Below are 23,164 nucleotides of genomic sequence, written 5' to 3'. Positions count from 1 at the left end.
TTTCTATTCCAAAATAGTTACACACAGTAGTAAATTTTCAGTTTTTTTGTAGAACCCTTTGAAAGTTCATTGAGTTTTTAAAACAAAAAAGATACTATTTAGTGTGTATTTTGGTATAAAGCAAAATAATAGGTACACTGCTTTGTATTTTCAGAGGTTGAAAGTTTGTTCTTCAGAGTCTATATAACTAGTAACTCACCACTTTTTTGGACCACATATGGTATATCCTGTGCTTAGTGACTTTCTCATCCTGATAAATATCATACTCATTACCACCTTTGTCCCACCGCTGAATAAACCCCCGTTTTACTCCTCATCATTGAGAATCACTCATTGAGAATTCTTTCCCTTTTATAGTATGGAGTTTACCCTTATTTCTTAGTCAGTGGTAGTAAGAGCTTATCAGTTTGAAGGAGGAGTTTGAATGTTTAAATATGGGAAGTTTATCTTACTTGATACACTGCCTAATTATAAGATGCCTGAAAAACAGAATATCTTACAAGTTTTTGTCTCAATTTTTATTAAATGAAACTTTGAAATGATAAAGCTGATTATAAGTATATTTATAAGCAATAGATTTGCTATATAGGTTCACACAGACTTTTTTAAGTTGCACATCATTGTGCCAGTTATATTTACATGCCTAAGAAGTAGAAACCAATAGCAGTGTTTGCTATAAAAGCCTACAAAGGGCTGAATAACCACACAGTGCCACATGTGGTAGTATAAATAGACCTGCAGTTTGGGTACAGTAACTGGCTGGTAAGTAAGTAGGCTCTTCCAAAAATCCACTTTATATATTTCATTTGACAGTTTCTTTCCTGTGTGAAAGAATAGTTATTGTGTGTGTTTGGTCATTTTCTCTTTCATTGTTTTGACTTTTAAAATCAGATGTGTCTTAATTTACAGATAGTTGTCTGGGCTTATAAAAAGAATTTTTAAGGTTCTAGTACTAATTTTTAATTTCCATTTTGCAGTAATTTTTTTCTGATATATATGACATTAGAGAACAGAGATGTGGGATATTGCTGAATACTTCACGTTCTTTTTTCTCTCTTTTTTATTCACATTTCTTTATTGGAGTGATCCTGAGAAAATACTGATGCTTGTTATTTTTTTTTGTTAAAGCACTTATGGATACTAATTCATTAATGTGATCCTCTTGTTTATAATTAAAGTGTTTGCTTTTTAAAAGAAATCTCACATGGATATATTAATAATTTGATAAAGTTCTGCATTTTACCTGTTCTAACTGGCCCCCATGTCAGCATTATTTATCATGTGATTAAGACTGCAAAATGAAGTGTTTGCAAGTTCATTAATAATGTTGGGAAAAACTCAGTGGCTGTAACTAATCTTCAGTATTATGTCTCATTCTAAAGTTTCTCGGAAGTATGTTGTTGTTCAGTTGCTAAGTCGTGTCTGACTTTGCGACCCAGTGGACTGTAGCACGCCAGGCTTCCCTGTCTTCTACTATTCCTCCTGGAGTTGGCTCAAACTCATGTCCATTGAATCGGATCAGTGATGCCGTCCAACCATCTCATCCACTATCGACCCCTTTTCTTGCCCTCAGTCTTTACCAGCATCAGGGTCTTTTCAAATGAGTCAGCTCCTCCCATTAGGTGGCTAAAGTATTGGAGATTTCAGCATCAGTCCTTCCAATGAATATTCAGGATTGATTGCCTTTAGGATTGACTGATTCGATCTCCTTGCTGTCCAGGGGACTCTCAAAAGTCTCCAGCACCACAATTTGAAAGCATCAGTTCTGCTGCACTCAGCCTTCTTTATGGTCAAACTCTCACATCATACATGGCTACTGGAAAAACCATCGCTTTGTACCTTTGTCAGCAAACTTATGTCTCTTAATATGCTGTCTAGGTTTGTCAAAGCTTTTCTTCCAAGGAGCAAGCAATCCATTTAATTACATGGATGCAATCACTATCCACAGTGATTTTGGAGTCCGGGAAAATAAAATCTATCACTGTTTCCACATTTTCCGCCATCTATTTGCCATGAAGTAATGGGACCCAGTGCCATGGTCTTCATTTTTTGAATGTTCAGTTTCAAGGCATCTTTTTCATTCTTTCACCCTTACCAAGAAGCTCTTTAGTTTCTCTTCACTTTGTGCCATTAGAGTGGTATTATCTGCATATCTGAGGTGGTTGATACTTTTCCTGGCAGTCTTGGTTCAAGCTTGTGATTCATCCAGGTCAGCATTTCATATGACATACTCTGCATATAAGTTAAAGAGACAGGGTAATAATATATAGCCTTGACTTACTCCTTTCCCAATTTTGAACCAGTCTGTTCTGTTCTTGACCTGTTACTTCTTGACTTCTGTTTCTCACAAGGCAGGTAAGGTGAATGAAGTAGATGTTTTTCTGGAACTCTCTTGCTTTTTTGATGATCTGACTGATGTTGGCAATTTGATCTCTGGTTCCTCTGCCTTTTCTAAATCCAGGTTGAACATTCGGAAGTCCTTGGTTCATGTATTGTTGAAAACTCGCTTGGAGAATTTGGGGCATTACTTTGCTATCGTGTGAGATGAGTGCAGTTGTGCAGTAGTTTGAACATTCTCTTGCATTGCCTTTCTTTGGGATTGGAATGAAAACTGACCTTTTCCAATCCTGTGGCCACTGCTGAGTTTTCCAAATGTGCTGGCATATTGAGTGTAGCACTTTATCAGTACCATGTTTTAGGATTTGAAATAGATCTGCTGAAATTCCATCACCTCCCCTAGCTTTGTTCTTAGTGATGCTTCCTAAGACCCACTTGACTTTCACACCCCAGGATGTCTGGCTCTAGATGAGTGACCATACCATTATTGTTATCTGGATCATTAAGACCTTTTTTGTACAGTTCTTCTGTGTATTCTTGCCACATCTTAATCTCTTCTGCTTCTGTTAGGTCCTTACAGTTTCTGTCCTTTATTGTGCAAACATGGAAAGTGTCTTTATGGGGTTAATCTTTGATCTCATGGCCAGCTTTTATTGTATACCTTCTCTGAAGGTTTTGAAACCCTGGTGTTACGGTGGGGTGGGGATAGGACGGGGATGGGAAATTAGATACCTCTGTACTGAATCCTGCCTTCCTGAAGTCCTTTTTTGGTCTAGTTTCCAGAATATGATTTTGTTTTCTTTGATCTTTTAAGAGACTGATTTTTTCACTCTGGTGTGAATAATTTCACTTATTTGACTTCTCAGACTGACTCTCCAAGCTAACTTGGTGAACACTGAAGCTTTTTCCATATTAGCCAGAAAACTAGATACTATTTGAATCCTGAGAAGAAAGCAGTATAATTTTAAAAGACTGACACACAAGAACAAATATAGAATTAAGCTATTTTCCCAAGTAGGCTTATGCTGTCTGTCAGAAGTGTGGATGTGCATAATGATTCATTATGTTAAAAAGATAATAGCTTTTTAAATTTATTGACAAAATTGAAATATGGTGGACAGGAAGGACTTGCTATATCCTAGAGCCAGGAATCAAAATCACCATTTTTCTCTTTCTAAAGCCTGATAAATTGGTAGTTTCATATAGCCCTAACTTGTAAAGCCTTTAGGGTTAATGTGCAGTTCTGTAATGAGGCAGGAATTTGAATTAAATCATTATTAGAAATCAGTCTCTTAAAAATGAAACTTATAAATGAAGTTATAAATTTATAATTTAAAAATGAAAACTCACTTTTTGAGAAGTAATAATTACATGACTGCTTTAATTGAATATCACAGCTTTTTCTTATCTTTGTCATATTTGTGCTTGCCAGCAAGTTTTTTCTTGACTTGTGTTAGAATTTGGGACATAAAAAATCAGCCATTTTATATTTTAATATAAGGGATATGAATTATTTCAAATAAAAGTCTTTAAATCTTTTCAGTATACAAAGGATAGCTTATACATGTGATAGAATATTATTTGATTAAAGTCTATGGTTACTGACTTTTTAATTTAAATATTTCTTGAAACTCTTTGCCTTAACAGCTTTCCTATTCAAGAGGTGTTTCTCTGATCTCATTGGAATTTTAAGTTTACCATCTTTGAGGAAGAGAGAAATTGTTTATTAGCTCATATGATTAGACCCTAATGTATAGCAGTTTTTCCAGACTTTTGAAATATTAATAATATCTCACGGAATATTTTGCAATATTATCTGTATTACGCAGATAATACATCATCTTGCAATAACTGAAGAGTAGTATATCTTTAATTATTCTCTATAACTGGAAAGATTTAATGTCTTTCTTCTTGTGATATAGCAATGGCACCTACATACTTTATAATAAGACTACATGTTTATGTAAAGGTGATCTTATCAGCTTTGCCACTAACTTTAAATTTCTGACAAGAGTATTTAAAAGATATTTCCCAAGAAAGTTTTCTTGTAAGTATTACTAATAAATACAGTTCTTGGGAAATTAAAAACAAATCTGTTTCACATCCTAAAGAAAGAGGTGACATGTTAAGAGTGTGAACTTGCACTTTCTGTTTATGTTCCTGTTTGGTAAGGCTCACTTAGAGAATTGTAAATTTTAAAGCATGAGTCATTAGTTTTATGAACCATGAACGTATTTTACTGTTGGGAAGCTAGGATCTAATAATAATTTGCAATGTCTTGAACTCACATTTAACCTTCTAATATTGGGGGATGGGGGGGATGACACAAAAGGGGAAAAAATGGTTATAACTTACATGGGTAAAAGGTTCATACCAGTGGTTATAATATTGCCATTATTTCATTGAGCTAAAAAGAAATCATTACTGCAGTGGAGGCTCTTTTTAAAATTTTACTTTATCTGTATATTTACATCAAAACTTCTTAAACATTTTAATGTGGATAGACTGGATTTCCCAGTGCTTATCGCTATTGCATTAGGAAGTCTTAACAGTTACCATAGGCAGGGTTATTTATAATGGTTGAACTCTCATCATAGTTTGATTTTTGTTTGTGTTTTTGTTTGTATTCTTTTGTTTTTAAATACTTTTAGCCCTGACTTGAAAAACAGTCCAGTTGATGAAAGTGAGGTGCAAACAACAGCTGATAGTCCCTCTATTAAACCTAGTGAGGTTGAAGAAGAATCTGTTCCCAACGTTCAAACAGGAACTTTTATACAGCAGAAAGAGCCTTTTGAGGAAGAACCAGAAAAAACACTGTGTGTCTCTGATTTTGCTCTTGAAACATTTGAAGTTGAAACTCAAGGAGAGGAGGTCAAAGTGGAAATTCCTCTTGTAGCATCCACGTCAGCCAGTATTGACTTATTCACTGAAAATGTAGGGGACTCTGTTTTAAATCAGCAGGTGTATACCAGTGACTTTGAGAAGGAAGAAACAGAAATTATTAACCTGGAAACAGAGTTATCAACATCTGATAATACATTTATAGAAGAAAAGAACATCAAAGGAATTCTAGAAGACTCTCCAGCTGAAGCAGATTTCTTTTCTGGGATTACACAGTCTGTGATAGAAGCTGTAGCTGAAGTAGACAAACAAGAAACTGTTTCAGAAATAGTACCATCTACTTGTGTTGAGGCCTTAGTACCTGGAATTTCCACTGGGGATGAGCAGGCAGTGAGCATAAAGGGAATTTCTGAAAAAACTAACATGGATGAGGAGGAAGAGAATGAATTAAATACCAAGGAAGCCAGAATGGATCTGAAGATAGGAAGAGAGAAGGCTGAGAAGAATGATAGGCTGGTTACAGAGAAGCTGGATAAGGTTGTAGCTGCAGTGAAAGAAAAACCTGCAGAAAACTCAGTGACCAAGGCATGTCCAAATAAAACAGTGGTTCAGGCCGATAAGCCTGATGAAGCTAGTAAAATTAGTGCGCTGGTTGCATCGAATGCATCTAGCAGTAAATCAGGCCTCAGGGCTGATGTGGTCTCTTCCACAAAGGCAAAAGCTACAGCTTCAAAGTCTGAAAACCAGAAAAGTTTTCTAAAATCTGTACTCAGAGATCAAATAAATGCTGAAAAGAGGCTTTCAGCCAAGGAATCAGGTCTACTTAAACCTACAAGTGCCAGGTCAGGCTTGGCTGAAAACAGCAGTAAATTAAAACCCATTCAGAGCGGTGTTACCAGAGGAAGCAGTGGAAGGATCTCGGCCCTGCAAGGCAAAGATTCTAAACTGGATTACAGGGATGTTACAAAACAGCCTCAGGAAACAGAGGCCAAACCTTCCATCATGAAACGGGATGACAGCAACAATAAGGTGAGGAGGGCAGGAAGAGCCAAGTGTCTTTGATTAGTCTCTCTATTGTAGCTAAGGAGTAAGAGATGTAATTCCGCTTTATACTTTCATCTCCTCACTCCTTTTGCACCCAAGCTCTCTTTTCCCTTTCTTAAATGACTCCATTGATTTAAGCCAGTAGACACTTGGAATAATAAGCTCAAATTTGTAATTTATTAACATGTGAAAACATTATTTGGATAAAATATGGTCAGTAATAAAACTTTGCATTTAAAAAAAAATTCTGCAGTGAATCTCCTGCAGTGATTTAACATCCTGCTTCTGAAATGGGAAACCGTTTTCTCTTTTAAATTAAAGCTTCATTTATCAACTTACTGATAGGACATTGTAGCTATTGAGAAGAAAAGATCAGTAAAACTAAGTTTAACTACAGTTTATGGAGATGATTGTTGACTTCACTTGGAATACCTATTAAATATTTGTGTCATTGAATGTGTTTGGGTAATATTTGCTTTCTGCACTTTTTTTTTGTTTGTTTTAAAGGACATTAATAATCTAGTTGTAAATTCTGTTTTTCTGTGTTTCTTATTTAATATTTCAGACTTTGACAGCTCAAAACACTAAGAATCCTAAAAACACCACTGGTAGAAGTTCAAAATCCAAAGAGGTAAGAAACAGTCCACTAATATGGACCCATCTGTTCCTTCATTCCGTAAGAGTTCGTCTACCTTGTAACTTGTGTCTCTCCTATAATAATTAGCTTGATAATAGAGCAAGGGACAGGAATGAGATATTTTATTTTTGACCTTACTACCAGTTTGTTTTCTGACCTTGAGCTAAGCTAAATAGTTGGTGTTCTTAGTGTGGGGCAAAAAGTTATACAAGGATGGAAAGGGAATTAGAAAGGGAGACACTTCCAGTCTCTTCTCAATAAGAATAGGTTGTAATACAGAATAAAATCTTGTGTGTAAAGGAGATTGACTTTTGACTGGAGTCCTCTCCAATTTGTGGTCCTTTCGGTATGGTTCAATTTACCCTAACTAGATGGGTTCTAAGATTTACTTTCTGGTTAGTGACATCTACTGCCAAATAAACATACTATAATTTTTATTTGGCTGTTTGGTATTTTAGGTTTCTCTTACTCATAGATTATTTTTTCAGTTATTTTACTTTTTTCTTCTGGTAGGGGATAAATTTGAGCCTATTTTATTAGAGCAAGGAGAAATGTTACTAGCTTAAAAACCCAGAAGTAAGGATTATGGTTTGTTTCATGGCTTAATAAATTGATCATACAGTTGTGTACAGATTCCTCCTCCTGCCCCCAAATTAGTGGGGTATGTATTCTAATGCCATTATTATGTTTGCTAGTAATTGACCATTGATAGCATACTAAATGTGTAGGAGGCCTGCCAGGAATTTATTTTCTTTAGTATTAGCACCATTTTTCAAATCACAGATAACTGTTTCTTTTTAATTTTTTTTATTGTAGTTATATTTGTCATTAAGTCTTAGTAATAAGTTTTCCATGTAACTTTCTCAAAACATAAACCTTACATAGGCATACCTTAGAGATATTACAAGTTTGGTTCCAGACTGCCATAGTAAAGTGAATACCACAAGAAAAGTGAGTCACATGAATTTTTTGGTTTCCCAGTGCATGTAAGTTATGTTTATGCTATACTGTACTCTGTTAAATGTGCAGTTGCATTGTGTCTTCAGGAAATGTACATACCTTAATTTTAAAATTCCTTATTGCCAAAAAATGCTATTATCTGAGCCTTCAGTAACTTAGTAACTTTTGTAAATAGAAGCATCAAAGATCACTAACTAGGGATCATCATAACAAATATAATAATGATGAAAAAGTTTGAATAATGTGAGAATTAGTGAAATGTGACAGAGACATGAAGTTAGCAGATGCTGTTGAAAAAGTGGAGCCAGTAGACTTGCTTATCACAGGGTTTTCACAAATCTTCAATTTGTAAAAAATGTATCTGCAAAGTACAGTAAAGCAAAGTATGCCTGTATCTTACTATTGCATATCTTAAAATATGTATTATATGTGTACATTCATCACTGGAACAGTCTAGTTAACTGTTAACTTTCTAGTTTCATTTGAAGTGCTTTTAGTAGTCTGTGAATTCTCCAAAACTCTCGGTAGATATCATTTAACATATAGAAGCTGTAAGCTTTTACATTGTATTGTTTGATAGGTGATTTAAATGCAGTATTTTTGTGCGTCATATTTTAAAACTCATACATCATTTAGGAAATAATTGTAATCTTACTGAAATTGGATTGATATTGTTAGGATTTACCTTTGGCATTGTTTACTCTTTGGCTTTTGGGGGCTTTGAAAAATAATTTCAGCTTTAGGAAACATCTCTGCTGAAATTCTCATGCCGTCTCTTGAAATTCTCACAAATGATAGATACGTCATGCACATTTATTGAAACTATTTGGGACCTAGCCAGTTATCAGTAGTTGTTCACAGTTCTGATTTTTTTTTTTTTTTCCCAAACAGGAACCTTTATTTCCATTTAATTTGGATGAATTTGTTACTGTGGATGAGGTTATAGAAGAAGTAAATCCTTTTCAAGTCAAGCAGAATCCACTGAAGGGAAAAAGGAAAGAAGCTCTCAAAAACACCCCTTCGTCTGAATTGACCTTGAAGAAGAAGAAGGGAAAGATGTCTGCTCCTCGTGTGGTTGAGGGAGAGTTATCTTTCGTAACATTGGATGAGATTGGGGAAGAGGAAGATGCAGCTGCACAGCTAGCACAAGCTCTAGTCACTGTGGATGAAGTAATTGATGAAGATGACATAAATGTGGAAGACATGGTTAAAAATTCAAACTCACTTCTTACATTAGATGAGTTAATTGATCAAGATGATTGCATTTCTCACAGTGAAACTAAAGATGTTACTGTGCTGTCTGTGGCTGAAGAGCAAGATCTTCTCAAACAAGAACGCTTGGTAACTGTGGATGAAATTGGGGAAGTAGAAGAGCTACCTTTAAATGAGTCAGCAGATATCAGTTTTGCTGCTTTAAATACTAAAGGAGATGAGGGAAATACTGGAAGGGATTCTATTGGGTTCATTTCTTCTCAGATGCCTGAAGACCCTTCTACTTTAGTTACTGTAGACGAAATACAGGATGACAGCAGTGATCTGCATTTAGTGACTTTAGATGAAGTAACTGAAGAGGATGAAGACTCTCTGGCAGATTTTAACAACCTTAAAGAAGAGCTTAATTTTGTTACTGTTGATGAAGTTGGAGAGGAAGAAGATGGAGACAATGATTTAAAAATTGAGTTAACACAGAGGAAAAATGACCATCCCACTGATAAGAGAGGTGATAGAAAAAAGAGAACTGTGGACAAAAAGAGGACAAAACTTGAAGCTTTGTCTCAAGTGGGCCCAGTAAATGAGAATGTTATGGAAGAAAATCCGAAAACCATGATTGAAAGACGTTCAGCAGGTAGATACTTAGACGGGGTAATTTTTGTTTTATGAGAGGACTACATTTAAATTTTTAAAAATATATTTTATAGTATTACCGATAATGTCATTGTAGCCAACAGATAGTTGTGGCCAAGTGATATTTTCCAAAGAAATATGTTCAAGATTCACAAAGTTGTCTTAGTTCAGATCTTAGGCCTAAGTTACTGTATCAAGAAAAAAATAACAAAAACAGAAGGCAATCTAGGGTACCCAGATTAGAATTGGAATGACAATGTTATATTTGTATTACTGAGAATAATATAGCTTTTGATAAGTAGAAGGCTATTTATATCTGACTGCCTCCTAGTTTTTGCTTAGACATAGAATTTGGGAAAGTTCGTGAAGGTCCCATTTCACTTTTAAGTAGTATTTTGATGGTATACAGTGATAGGGCAGTTCACTTTTAGTACTTTAGGGAGAGCAAGATAATTTCCAATACGGAAATCTTGAGTGATTTAGCCATACTGAGAGTAAAAAATACTAGAAAGATCCCACAGACTTGTGGAACAAAATAGAAAAAAAATGTGTGTAGATTCTTTAAGAAAAGCAGGTAGGGAAGTGTAGTTTTGGTCAAGAAATGGGAAAATAAAAGGAGAATGCTTAGACTAATGCTGAATGTTTTAAAATAGGATTCTCCTATTTTTTTAAAATTAGAAATAGGTTTCCTTTCCAAATTTGTGTCATACTGTATTTTTTGTAAAGAAGTATTAAAGTTGTTATTCATAATTAAAACTAACTTAAACACTGTTACTGTTGTAATAAATTAGACTTTCTCTTTAAAGCTACAATGCCAACCAAGAGAGTTAGAATTGGAAAAATGCCACCTTCAGAAAAAGCTGTTACAGTGGAACCAGTGAAAGATGAAGAGGGCTTCCAAATTAGTGAAGGTAAAGTAAGATTAATTGAAGTGGGAGAGAGAGTAACACCACATGAGGTGGTGGTGGTTAAAGTTCCAGAGATCTACTAAGAAAAGTGTCAAAAAAGATTGAACAGGGCAAGGGATGGGAGTGAGGGCAGGCAGCCTGTTAATAATTAGATCTGGGTAAAGATTTCTTTGGAAGGAATGATGCTAAAGCTGAAACTCCAGTACTTGGCCACCTAATGCGAAAAGTGGACTCATTGGAAAAGACTGATGCTGGGAGGGATTGGGGGCAGGAGGAGAAGGGAACGACAGAGGATGAGATAGCTGGATGGCATCACGGACTCAATGGACGTGAGTCTGAGTGAACTCCGGGAGATGGTGATGGACAGGGAGGCCTGGCGTGCTGCGATTCATGGGGTCACAAAGAGTTAGACACGACTGAGCGACTGAACTGAAATGAACTGAAAGGTTTTTATTATTGCCATTATAGAGACTATTGGAGTGGGATAATAGAATAATAGGTGATCCTATTGTAATTTGTTACTAATTTTCATGGAAATGATCCATGAAAGGTATTCTGACCATGCTGCAGCATCAAGTAGGGATTGTTTACTAGCTAACTCTAACTTGTGGTCCAAGTTCCTCGCTTTGTGGATGCTGGCAAGTAGCCAGCCAGTAAATTAAATAAGATGTCTTAATAACATTAACATAATTTATGTTGAAACAAATAAGAAACCGTATCTAGAATACTCCAGTTACTTAACAAGTACTTGTTACTATCTATGTTATGTGTGTTAGTCACTTCAGTCCTGTCTGACTCTGTGACCCCATGGACCCCAGAGAAGCCTGGCAGGCTTCTCTGTCCATGGATTTTCCAGGCAAGAATACTGGAGTGGGTTGCCATGTGCTTCTCCAGTGTCTGTTATATTCATAGCAAAATGCTAAATTCCTTGTACCATTCTCTTTGCAGCATCCTCATTGCCCTCTTGCTTTTGTATCCCATGTTCTCTAAGGAAAAATGACCCAACTGTGATGCAGTCCAAGCTCATTGAGCTAGCTCTCAACTGGGTCCTCAGTGCTGTTCCACAATTTATTTAGGCCTCCTTCCTTTCCCATTTCCTAACCAGGTGTAATAAAAACTTGAAACCCTTCTGCTTTTTGTCAAACTGGATAAAATTTTTTTCTTTTTAGTCTTACTTGATTTCTGTGTATCATTTGTTACTGTTGATCACGTGCTGTTTCTTGATGCTCTCTCTCAGCTAGGTGGGTACTCCTCCTTTGTCTATTCTTCTCCGTTAACCTCTCCTTGATACCAAGCCATAGTCAGTGGTTTTGTTGTTGTTTAGTTGTTCAGTTGTGTCCAACTCTTGTGACCCCTCAGACTGTAGTATGTCAGGCGCCTCTGTCCACAGGATTTCTCAGGCCAGGTTACTGGAGTGAGTTGCCATTTTCTTCTTCCCAACCCAGGGGTTAAACTGTGTCTCCTGCACTGCAGGCAGATTCTTTACCACTGAGCCACCCCGGAAGCCTATCAGTGGTTTTACTAACTGAAAAATGCTTCTAGCATGATTTCATCAGAGCTTTCCCCCCTCAGGATTTCTCTTGTGATGCGGCAGCTTCAGCTATTAGCTTGCTTAGTACTGCCTCATGTCCATAGAAAAATAAAAGAAAGGATCACTTCTTTACTGCTTCTGTAACCATTTATTTTCATTATTGGGCAATATGTTTGATGAAGAACCTAGCTTAAGAAAATCATTTCTTAAAACAATTTTAAATTTAAAATATTTGTTTTAATCTTTTAATTATTATCTAACTCTATATATTAATAATACGTGGTATTGTTGTTTTTAATAAAGGTGCCTTTGGAATGGTAGGAGCAAGTGTGTTTGAGAAAGCTTGTTACTCTGGTAAGGGAATAATTTCTTACAGCAAAAGACTGGAGGCTGTTTTAACCATCAAGTCAAGAAAAGGGAGACAGTCTTTTAAATCAACTCTTTGGGACTTGACTGTTAAAGGAATAAAAGAAGAGTAAATAATGAATTAAATAGTTTCTAGCCATCCCCTCAGATGTGGTAAACAGTGGCCCAGTTACACGGGGAGAGCACTGAACTTGAAATCACAAATCTCCCATCACTTCCTGGCTATGCAACCTTGAACAAAATCAGTTCTTACCTCTTGGTTTTGCTGTCTCCATTGTGGAGAAATACGGATAATAATGATTTGACCTGCCTATCTCACATGTGTTAAAAGCCAAGTGGGATAAATATATAAAAGATTTGTCAAGTGCTATATTACAGTTAGGTATTTCACCTACTAAGGGTAACTAGAATTGCCTGGAACCAGTTTTGGGTTTTGTCCTCCCCCAAGATCATATTATGCAGTCTGCTCATAACATTGAGTGCTTTCTTAGTTGTTAATTCACTTTGCTGGATTTGAATGTTTGTAATTTTACTTGTGATTCAGTCTAACAAGGGTCTTAGTCCATCAGTGTAGACTCTGTTTTTCTTGGTTGGAATGCCTTCTATAGAGGCCATCAGAATTACTCTCTGCTCGTGTGCTTTTCCCTTTACTCTGCACTCTTCTCCCAATCCAGCACTTTTGCATACACATGCTAACTGTTATCCATAATGTAGAACTTGAACTTCTCCCATTAACCTTTGAATTTTTTCTGGAATCATGTATAAATATGCTGTTAAACTTTAGTCCCATATCCTTAAGTCCATTTAATAAGGTTGAACCGATTTACCCACTTATTCCTTATATAAAGACTCTTGGAAAAATAGTTGGGTGAGAAAGGTTTACTTAGAGAGATGATCCATAAATTAATCTTCAAAGGCAGAGATTATCTGATGTTAGCCTTGCAAAATCTAGAAATGGACCCGTTTGCAGTGAAGGAATGGAGATGCAGATGTAAAGAATGGACTTTGTAGACACAGTTGAGGGAGTGAGTGGGATGAATGGAGAAAGTGGTATCAACATATATACACTATTGTATGTGAAGTGGATAGTTGGTAAGAAATTGCTGTATAACACAGGGACCCAGTCTGGTGCTATGTGATGACCTAGAGGGGTGGAATAGGGGGAACAGAGTGGGGAGGCTCAGGAGGGAGGGCATGTTACGGCTGGTCAGCGTTATTGTATAGCAGAAACCAACACAACTTCGTAAAAATTAAAAGACAAATCTGTAAATCTATTTTGAGTAACTTTTTTTTCTTTGAAAAATTTAATGACTTTGGTTGGTGAAGAATCTGGATTAGAGGATTCAGAACCAGAAAAGAAACGCAAGAAGACTGAGGACTCTTCAGGGAGATCAGTGGCACCTGATGTCCCTGAAGGTAAAGTAAAAATGACATTTTTCCTTATCCACGTGAAATAAAAATTCAGTATCATATAAGTATTCTGTTGTTTAGGTAAGTAATGTGGCAAACTTGCATGGATGATTAGAGAGGAAATTAACAAGTTTTGTACACTAGCATTTCTGTGTTTTTACCTGGCAAAGATAGTTTTATTGCACTCTTGAAGTTTGGGATATGTTCTCTCTTTGTTGCTCTGGTAAAAATTGAGTTATACTTTCCCAGACAGAAATTACAGTTGAGTATTAGGACATGCTGCAAAAGCTTAGCTAGCAAACTTTGTTCATGGCCAGCTCAGATGAGCTGGGGGGCACCTTCTTTGTTTACCTAATATATTCCTCAAGCATATGGTTGCCTGTCATTTTGCCTCTTCATACCGTTATACCGTTTCTTTTTTAAAAACAAAACAAAACACACAGTGGATGCTTAAGAGATTTATTTCAAAGACTGCCAGATGCTTTCCCAGTGCCCTGGCATCCTGGAAGCCCTGGAATATTGTAGGATTCATTTAAAAATAAAGACCTGTTTCATGATTAGAGATTTAATTGCTCTTGGCCACTATGCTTGTGTGTATATATATAAGTGTATGCTGTGCTTAGTATGTTGGTCACGTTTAGATAAATTTATTAACACAGCTATAGAAAAAATATCATTGATTTTTTTTTTTTCCTTCCTCTTCCCCTTCTCTCTCTCTGAATTTTCAAGATTTAGACTTTCTTGTACCGAAGGCTGGATTCTTCTGTCCAATTTGTTCCCTCTTCTACTCAGATGAAAAAGCAATGACAAATCACTGCAAGAGTACACGTCATAAGCAAAATACAGAGGTAAGTTTTTTTATTCTTTACTCCTCATAGAATCTTCAGGTGTTGTTACTACAGTCAAAGTACTGAAGTGTCCTTACAAAATGTACATTCTTTCCCCTTTAAAACAACTTTTTAAGGTTTGTGCCAGTTTATTTGTGTCCTTCACTGTACTTGCCACTAACTTCTAGTTTTTATTCCTATTTTCTGGTAACATTTGCCAGAATAGATTTTGTGTATTACTAGTCCCATGTGACATTCCATTAAAGTGTGGGAAACTATATAATCTGATGCCCTATTGCAGAGTCATGGACACATAATGTATTAATGTTTTGGACTTGTCTAGCCAAAGAATCCACTTAACTTTATTTAAACCATTTCCTTACTACCACTACCCCCTTTTAAAGTCGTATATATCTTTGGGAAGCGTTTAGATTACAACCCCAGAGAATCATCATTAGCCATAGTTGAAACAGTGGTCCTCATTTCCTCCTGAATGTTTGAGAGTTGCTCTATGTATCCTCTATATTTAATTTGTGGCACAGACACTCACCTAACATTATTTGAGCTGTTATTTATTTGCTGGAAGCTTATTCAGTCCCCCAGTCAACTTAACGAGTATGTAAACCCAAGGATCTAATCCCCAAGATCACATGGCTAGTTAGGGGCAGATTTAGGATTTGAACCCACTTTTGTTTTACTCTAGGCTTGTGCCCTTAAACATTGTGCTGTGCTACCTGTGCTCTTAAGTTAACATGTCACTTTTCCACTCGAAATCTTCCACTGGCTTCATATTACCCTTAGAATAATATCCAAACTTCTTATTGTGGGTCTTTAAGGTCCTATATGATCTGATTCTTTTCTGCTTCTCTGACCTCCTATTATTGCTCACTGTGTTCCAGCTTTTTTTGACTCTGTTTTATTTTTCCTATATTAAAGGCCCCTTTGCACCTTTATATTGCTATTCTTTTACCCTTTCGTGACCCCTTTTGTCTAACTGGTCCTTCATCATCTTTTAAATCCTAGCTCAAACAACAGCTTCCCTGAAAGGCCTTTAACAGAAAAAAGACCTAGCTAAAATAGAGAACTCCTCCCACCTAAAAAAGAATCAGTCTCACTTACTATACTGTCTTTCTTTCCCTTATAATACTTACTGCCACCCCTGAAATTATCTTAATTGTTTATTATTTCTCTTTCCCCACTAGAATGTGAGCTCCATGAGGTGAAGGGTCTTACCTATCTTGTTGACCACTGCGTCCCCAAGCATCAATATAATGCATAGTATATCATAAATACCAGATGATTGATGAAGGAATGTTAATCTAAGGCACTATGTTTCCTTAATCTTTATTTTGTCGGATCAAGCTTATTAAATTGTAAATACAATGAAATGTGTTAGGTATAATTGTAACACAGCAAAGCAACATCTAATAAATATATTATGAATTGCTTTTAACAGAAGTTCATGGCCAAGCAAAGAAAGGAAAAGGAGCAGAATGAGGCTGAAGAAAGAAGCTCTAGGTGATTGAGGGGGTGGGGGGAAGAATTCATTAGAAATTTGTTTAGGGTCCAGTTGATTTGTGTATTTTTGTTATCACTTAATTTGTAATTTTTGTTTCAGAAGCAAATATTCATGTTGTACAAATTTCTGATTGCCCTTGATGTAGAGAGACTGATGGGGAAAGTATGATGGGTTTGATTTTTATATCAAATCATCAGGCATGGAGAAATATCTTTTAGAAGTGTTAAAATAAATGTTCCTACTGTATATTTAAAATAATCATGTTGTGTTTGTGGCTGATTTATTAAAGACTTGCTTGCCTCTGGTTGCAGACAGGCTTCTCTACAACCACCGTGACTTGGGGTGCTTGGGGATTCTTCTACCGTTACTAGGAATCAAGGCATGACAGTGTTTGGCTTTGCTTCAGCTATCCTTGTACAGGTCAAAGATTTCTTAAAATTTTCAGTTTTTCTGGATAAAATTTAATTATGGCATGCTTAGCCCAGGTAGGTTTGAGTAAAACTTTGCTTGACTTTTTTTAATGGATTAGAAAGATACTTTTTCTGCTTCTGGTAACAGTTTTTGCCAGGACCCATTTAGGGTGATTCCTAGCAAGTCATTTAATATTACCTTGAAACTGTGAAGACAGAACAGCCTTTACTTGCTGTAGACCACAGGAATTGCTTTGTAAACCATTTGAATTATTATTGCATATGTTCGTAGGGAGTTGTAAAGGTGCAAAAAAGGAACTCACTGAAATTGTTAGGTGCTGGACACAGTCCTGTACTGTGAAGTTGTAGATGAAACCGTGCTTCAGACATAAGCCTACTGACTTTGAATTTTTAATATCTGATCCTTCCATCTCTTAATATTGCTGTTGTTTGAGTTGCTGTCATATCTGCCTCTTTTGTGGCCCTGTTAACTGTAGCCTGCCAGGGCCCTCCATCCGTGAAATTTTTCAGGCAAGCATAATTGGAATGGGTACCCATTTCCTTCTCCCAACCCGGGGGTCAAACGTGTGTCTCCTGCATTGGCAAGCAGTTTCTTTCCCATTGAGCCACCAGGGAAGGCCCTCTTTTTATTAGAATGCACCAGTTAACAAAGAGGGTGAATGGAAGGAAACAAAAAACAACTATTTGTTTAGATCTGTTACTCCCATAACAGCGCGCATTACCTCACAGTCAGCAAGAGAGAAATGAAGAACACAAGACAGCATTTTTCTGTTGTTGCTCACCACACTAAGTGCACACTCAGTTCACACTTAACCATCATAGCCTGAGCAAAATGGCATATTTTACCACATGTCACAAACTAAGGAATGGTGTGTGGAGAGGGATGGCTTGTGAATGCCAAGAGTCTATTATAATTATTAAAACCATATAGATGAATGAGGTGACAAGAGAGAGAAGAACTGTTAAAAGATTGGAGTATAAGGTACTGGCAGGCACTTTCACTGCCAAGGCTTGCATTCATTCACTCCCTGGTCTGGAACTTCTATTTTTGGCTGTGCCTTTGCCAGCAAAGGTCCATCTAGTCAAAGCTATAGTTTTTCCAGTAGTCATGTAAGGATGTGAGAGTTAGACTGTAAAGAAAGCTTGGCACCGAAGAATTGATGCTTTTGAACTGTGGTGCTGGAGAAGACTCTTGAGAGTCCCTTGGACTCCAGAGAGATCAAGCAAGTCAATCCTAATGGAAATAGTCCTGAATATTCATTGGAAGCTGAAACTCCAATACTTTGGCCACCTAATGCAAAGAACTGACTCATTTGAAAAGACCCCGATGCTGGCACAGATTGAAGGTAGGAGGAGAAGGGGATGACAGAGGATGAGATGGTTGGATGGCATCACCGACTTGATGAACATGAGTTTGAATGAACTCTGGGATATGGTAATGGACAGGGAATCCTGGTGTGCTGCAGTCCATGAGGTCACAAAGAGTTGGACACAACTGAGCAATTGAATTTAACTGAACTGTGGCTTTCAGGATCTCAGTTACCCAACCAGGGACTGAACCCAGGGCATGGCAGTGAAAGCATAGTCCTAACCACTAGATCACCTGGGAATTCCCTAATCATAAGAGTTTAAATGTGAAACACTTATTTCCTTCAAATTAGTTATCGGGACATTGAGATTCTAAATTAAAAGGAGCTGTTAAGGTGTGACAGTAGAGTAGAGGGGATTTATGTGTTTCATCCTAGTAACAGATGTTGATGTTTTCACTATATGTAGTAACCAGTGTCGTCTCTGCTGCTGTCCGTATTTAAGACGGGGAAGTTTTATCTTAGCGCTCCAAATATGAAAGATTTTTATTTATTTATATTCCCTCCGGCCCCCCCCCCCCCCGCCAATAAGCATATATTCTTTGCATATAATCTTAGAAGTATTCTAGACTTTTCCAGAAAAGCCTGGAAATATCTCCCTCCCTTTATTCGCACTACACACCTGGACTGTCATTTGCATAGTAGTTCTGCTTATAGTTAGTTAAGGGATATAATTGGATTGCAGCTTTTATCATTTCATCCTAGTTTGTATCATTTCTTTATCTAGACACCCGAGCACAAAAAGGTTGTGTTCAACACCTCTATAAAAGCTTTTAGATTTTTTTACCCTTTCTTGCACAGAATGTGGTGGAAGTTTGCCTCTCCAAAATAGCTCCTTTTGAGTTCTTTTTTTAAAAAATGTATGAGTCAGGTTTTAAAACTTAAAATTTTTATTTTAATGTTTTATTATATGATTGTAGAAAATATCAAGCATTTTAAAAGAATGCAGTAATTTTATCTATACATTACCTAATTACCTAGTTTCACTTCTCATATTATTGTAAAGTAAATTTCACCATTTTACCCATAAATGTTTCATTATGTATTTCTAAAAGATAAGGATTCTTAACATAACCAATAATATGATTAAAAATATTTCTTAAATAAAAATCAAGTTCAGATTTTCTACTCTTTCATAAATGATTTTTCTTTTACTGTTTGAATCAAGATCAAAGTTAGATCCATATATTGTTGGTGTTCATAGGTCTTTTAAATTATTTTTAATATATAGACTCTCTTCTGGTATTTTATTTAATGAAGAAATGAGATATTCAGTTCTGTAAAGCCATGCTACTCAGAATTTGGTCTTTGGATCTAGGGCCAGTCCACAAACTGGTATTAGTACAGAAAGTGTTGAGAAAATTTATCACAGTTTGACAGAGACTATCTGTCTCTTGGATCTAATAATTTTTAAAATTGGGCTTGTATTTTTTTGTGTTTTTTATTTGATTAAAAAAATTGTACAAATATTAGTCTGTGATAGATTGAAAAATTAGGGGTAAAAACTAAACTGATCCATCACATAGTTTGAGAAGCAAATTTTAAGTATTTGAATTAATAAATCTTAGTATATTTGTTGCAAAACCTTTGCAATATTAGCCCGCTGATATTCAAATTGTTTGATTTTTGGCCTTTTTGATTTGACTTTTAATTCTTTTTAACAGGACACAAGTAATTTTCATAGGTCCCTTGCTATTCGCATGTGAAGGTTTTTGCAGATTTGCTTTGTATACCTCCTGCCCTAGATCTGAAGTCAGCCATTTCTTAAAGAACAGTGGCTGTTTAGGCTGTTCATTGCTTGTATTTGGTTATTGCTCTTTAGTAGATGGAACTTGGAATTATATGTTTTGGTTTTTAAATAAAATGCATCATGGAGACCTCCCTGGTGGTCCAATGGCTGAGACTCTGCACTCCCAATGCAGGTGACCCAGCTTCAACCCCTGGTGGTCAGGGAACTATATCCCACATGCCACAACTAACACCAGATGTATTTAATCTCTTCTGTCATAAATCTAAATCTTTCTTTCTCGTATGTTAGAAATTCTGATTCTTAAGGACATCAGTTAGAATTAATAATACGAAGAGCACAACCAACAATGTGATTATTGAAAACAAAATTTTAAAAGCTTTTCCATATCAATAGCAACCATAAACAGAATGAAAAGATGATCCTCAGAATGGAGAAAATATTTGCAAACAAAGCAACCAACAAGATTAATCTCCAAAATAACTGGGCTGGCCAAAAGGTTCTTTCAGGTTTTTCTAACCCGAGCGAACTTTTGGGCCAAACCAATACAGAAACAGCTCATGCGATTCAATATCAAAAGAAACAACCCAACAAAAAAACGGGTGAAAAATTTAAATAGACATATCTCCAGAGAGACATACACATGGCCAAAAAAGGACATGAAAAGATGCTCAGCACCATTAATTATTAGAAAAATGCAAATCAAAACTACAGTGAGGTATCACCTCACACCAGTCAGAATGGCCACCATCCAAAAATCTATTAATACTAACAGTAAATGCTGAGGAGGGTGTGAAGAAAAGGGAAACCTACACTGTTGGGAAGGTAAATTGGTATAGCCAATTTGGAGAACTGTATGGCAGTTCCTCAAAAACCTAAAAATAGAGCTACCATATCATTCAGCAGTCCCAATCCTGGGCATGTATCTAGAGAAAATCATAATTCAAAAAAATACATGCAGCCCAGTGTTCATTGCAGCGTTATCTACAATAGCCAGGACATAGATACAACCTAAATGTTGTTCAACAGAGGAATGAATAAAAGATGTGGTACGTATCTACAATGGAATATTAATTAGCCGTAAAAAAAGAAAGAAATGACCTGATTTGCAGCAACATGAATGGACTTAGAGATTGTTTCAAAAGTGAAGTAAGACACAGACAAATACATGGTATTGCTTATAAGTGGAATCTAAAAAATGTTACAAATGAACTTATCTACAAAACAGAAATATGTATTTGTATAACTGATTCACTTTGCTGTATACCTGAAACTAACGCAACATTGTAAATTAACTGTACTCCAATAAAAGTTAAAATTTTTTTCTACTTTCCTTTCACTTTGTCTTCAAAGTATAGGGCTTTCAGGTCACCTCCAATAGTTAATAGTTATGCTGCCATCTAGATTAACATTGAGGTTTATTTAATTTCATTTTTTATTTCTAAGGGTTACCTTTTCAATTTAATTTTGTGTTACAGAAAACATTTTACATGGTTCTAAAGTCACACTTAAAAAGAAGCCTAGCTTCTATCTCTATTCTCTTGGTTGTCTTTCTGATACAAGTAACCTTTCTTTGTTAATTTTGTAATATGTTTTTATGTATATATACAGAGCCATACCCATGGGATAATCTAATAGCCTTGTGCCGTTGATTGCTAACCTAAAAGGAGATCTCGTGCATGCCTGTGTGCTCAGTCATGTCTGACTCTTGTGACCCTGTGGACTGTAACCCACTAGGCTCCTCTGTCTGTAGGATTTTCAGGCAAAAATGCTGGAGTGAATTGCCATTTCCTACACCAAAGTATCTTGCCGACCCAGCGATCAAACCCATGTCTCTTGGGTCTTTGTCCTTGGCAGGTGGATTCTTACCACTGTGCCACCTGGGAAGCCCAACCTTGAGGGGGATCCAGTGACAATAAAAACAGGTTGAAGGTGGAGGAGCAGCTGGGAATATCTGAATCCTTTATAAACATAAGAGGAGGGGATTTGCCAGATGCTGAATCTTTCATATATTACAAAAGTACTGAAGTTAAAATTACATGTTCCATGAGCTGAAGTACATCTTTTAATAAAACTTTAGTATTTTTTTTCTTAAAGGAGTGGTTTTTATAATAAGATCTTTAGAAGATTTGAAAGGAGAGAGTGGGAAGTGGAAAACGTATTCTGTGCTACAGAATCCATGAAAAAAGGGAGATAGGGTTCTGTGATTGACTCTTTACCATTTTGCTCTGCCCTGACATCTATGAATCTTCATCAGCAAAACATTACAGGCTTCTGAGGTATTTGCTGAACTTTTTTTTTTAAAAAAAGGGTATGTGTGTATATATTGTATATAAATCATGTTCCTGTCTTTTTCAAAGGGTTATATGGTAACAAAAGCATAAAAAGATAGTTGACAGCTTCACCTATGCTAAATGCTGAGAGGTATAGATCTTGAGAGTTGGAACATATGGAAAAGTAAAATATGGAAGTAACATGGAAAAGAAAAACTACAACAAAGAGGAGGAAGTTTAGTAAAATGGAATTACACTGTTGTAAATTTTTATGTTACTTGTGAAGTGGTATAATAAGATAGATGGTGATAAATTAACCATCTACCACCTAACCAAAAAAAACCAAAACTGATACGTTTAAAAAGTAAACAGAGCTTTTTTTCGGCCGGAACTGCCATCTTCCAATGATTCGCCAAGATGACCAACACAAAGGGAAAGAGACAGGGCACCCGCTACATGTTCTCCAGGCCTTTCAGAAAAAATGGAGTTGTCCCTTTGGCCACATGGGAATCTACAGGAAGGGTGATATCGTAGATATCAAGGGAATGGTTACTGTTCAAAAAGGAATGCCCCACAAATGTTACCATGGCAAAACTGGGAGAGTCTACAATGTTACCCAGCATGCTGTTGGCATCACTGTAAAGAAACAAGGGCCAGATTCTTGCCAAGAGAATTAATGTGCGTATCGAGCATATTAAGCACTCTAAGAGCCGAGATAGCTTCCTGAAACGTGTGAAGGAAAATGATCAGAAAAAGAAGGAAGCCAAAGAGAAAGGGACTTAGGTTCAGCTGAAGGGCCAGCCTGCTCCACCCAGGGAAGCATACTTTGTGACGACCAATGGAAGGGAACCCGAACTGTTGGAGCCCATCCCCTATGAATTCATGGCCTGATGGGTGTAAAAATAAAGACCTGGACTGTAAATGTGTTTCTCTTAATTGAGTAGAGGTGTTGTGTCCAAATTCAGTGGGTAATGTCTTTTCAAATTTAGTGTTTTTTTTCTTCCTGAAAGGTGTAAGGTAGTTTGTTTGGTATGCTCCATTTTTTAATAAACTGCCAGATATTATTTATAAAGTAAAAAAAATAAAAGTCAACAGAGAAGATGAATGATTGCTAAAAAATA

At 36.3% G+C, this 23,164-nt stretch overlaps 1 protein-coding gene across 6 annotated transcripts in view; it reads left to right on the top strand.

The window, feature by feature from the left end:
• Positions 1-16,483, top strand: part of ZNF638 (zinc finger protein 638) — an 85,653-nt gene extending 69,170 nt beyond the window's left edge. For 3 of the 6 annotated variants that reach the window (XM_040223971.1, XM_040223969.1, XM_040223970.1), the window contains 8 exons: positions 4,989-6,207; positions 6,788-6,853; positions 8,711-9,665; positions 10,471-10,575; positions 12,401-12,457; positions 13,796-13,885; positions 14,609-14,727; positions 16,163-16,483. In XM_040223971.1, the coding sequence (XP_040079905.1) occupies positions 4,989-6,207; positions 6,788-6,853; positions 8,711-9,665; positions 10,471-10,575; positions 12,401-12,457; positions 13,796-13,885; positions 14,609-14,727; positions 16,163-16,228 (2,677 nt within the window). In that variant the 3' untranslated portion in view covers positions 16,229-16,483. The remainder of the gene's footprint in view (positions 1-4,988; positions 6,208-6,787; positions 6,854-8,710; positions 9,666-10,470; positions 10,576-12,400; positions 12,458-13,795; positions 13,886-14,608; positions 14,728-16,162) is intronic. The other 3 variants (XM_040223966.1, XM_040223968.1, XM_040223967.1) reach the window with 3 other exon arrangements.
• The last annotated feature ends 6,681 nt before the right edge of the window (positions 16,484-23,164 follow it).

This window comes from Oryx dammah, unplaced genomic scaffold (genome assembly GCF_014754425.2).
Source record: "Oryx dammah isolate SB20612 unplaced genomic scaffold, SCBI_Odam_1.1 HiC_scaffold_25, whole genome shotgun sequence".
Lineage (NCBI taxonomy): Eukaryota > Metazoa > Chordata > Mammalia > Artiodactyla > Bovidae > Oryx > Oryx dammah.
Note: the sequence above shows the minus strand (reverse complement) of the source record. Positions and strands in the feature narration are given on the sequence as shown.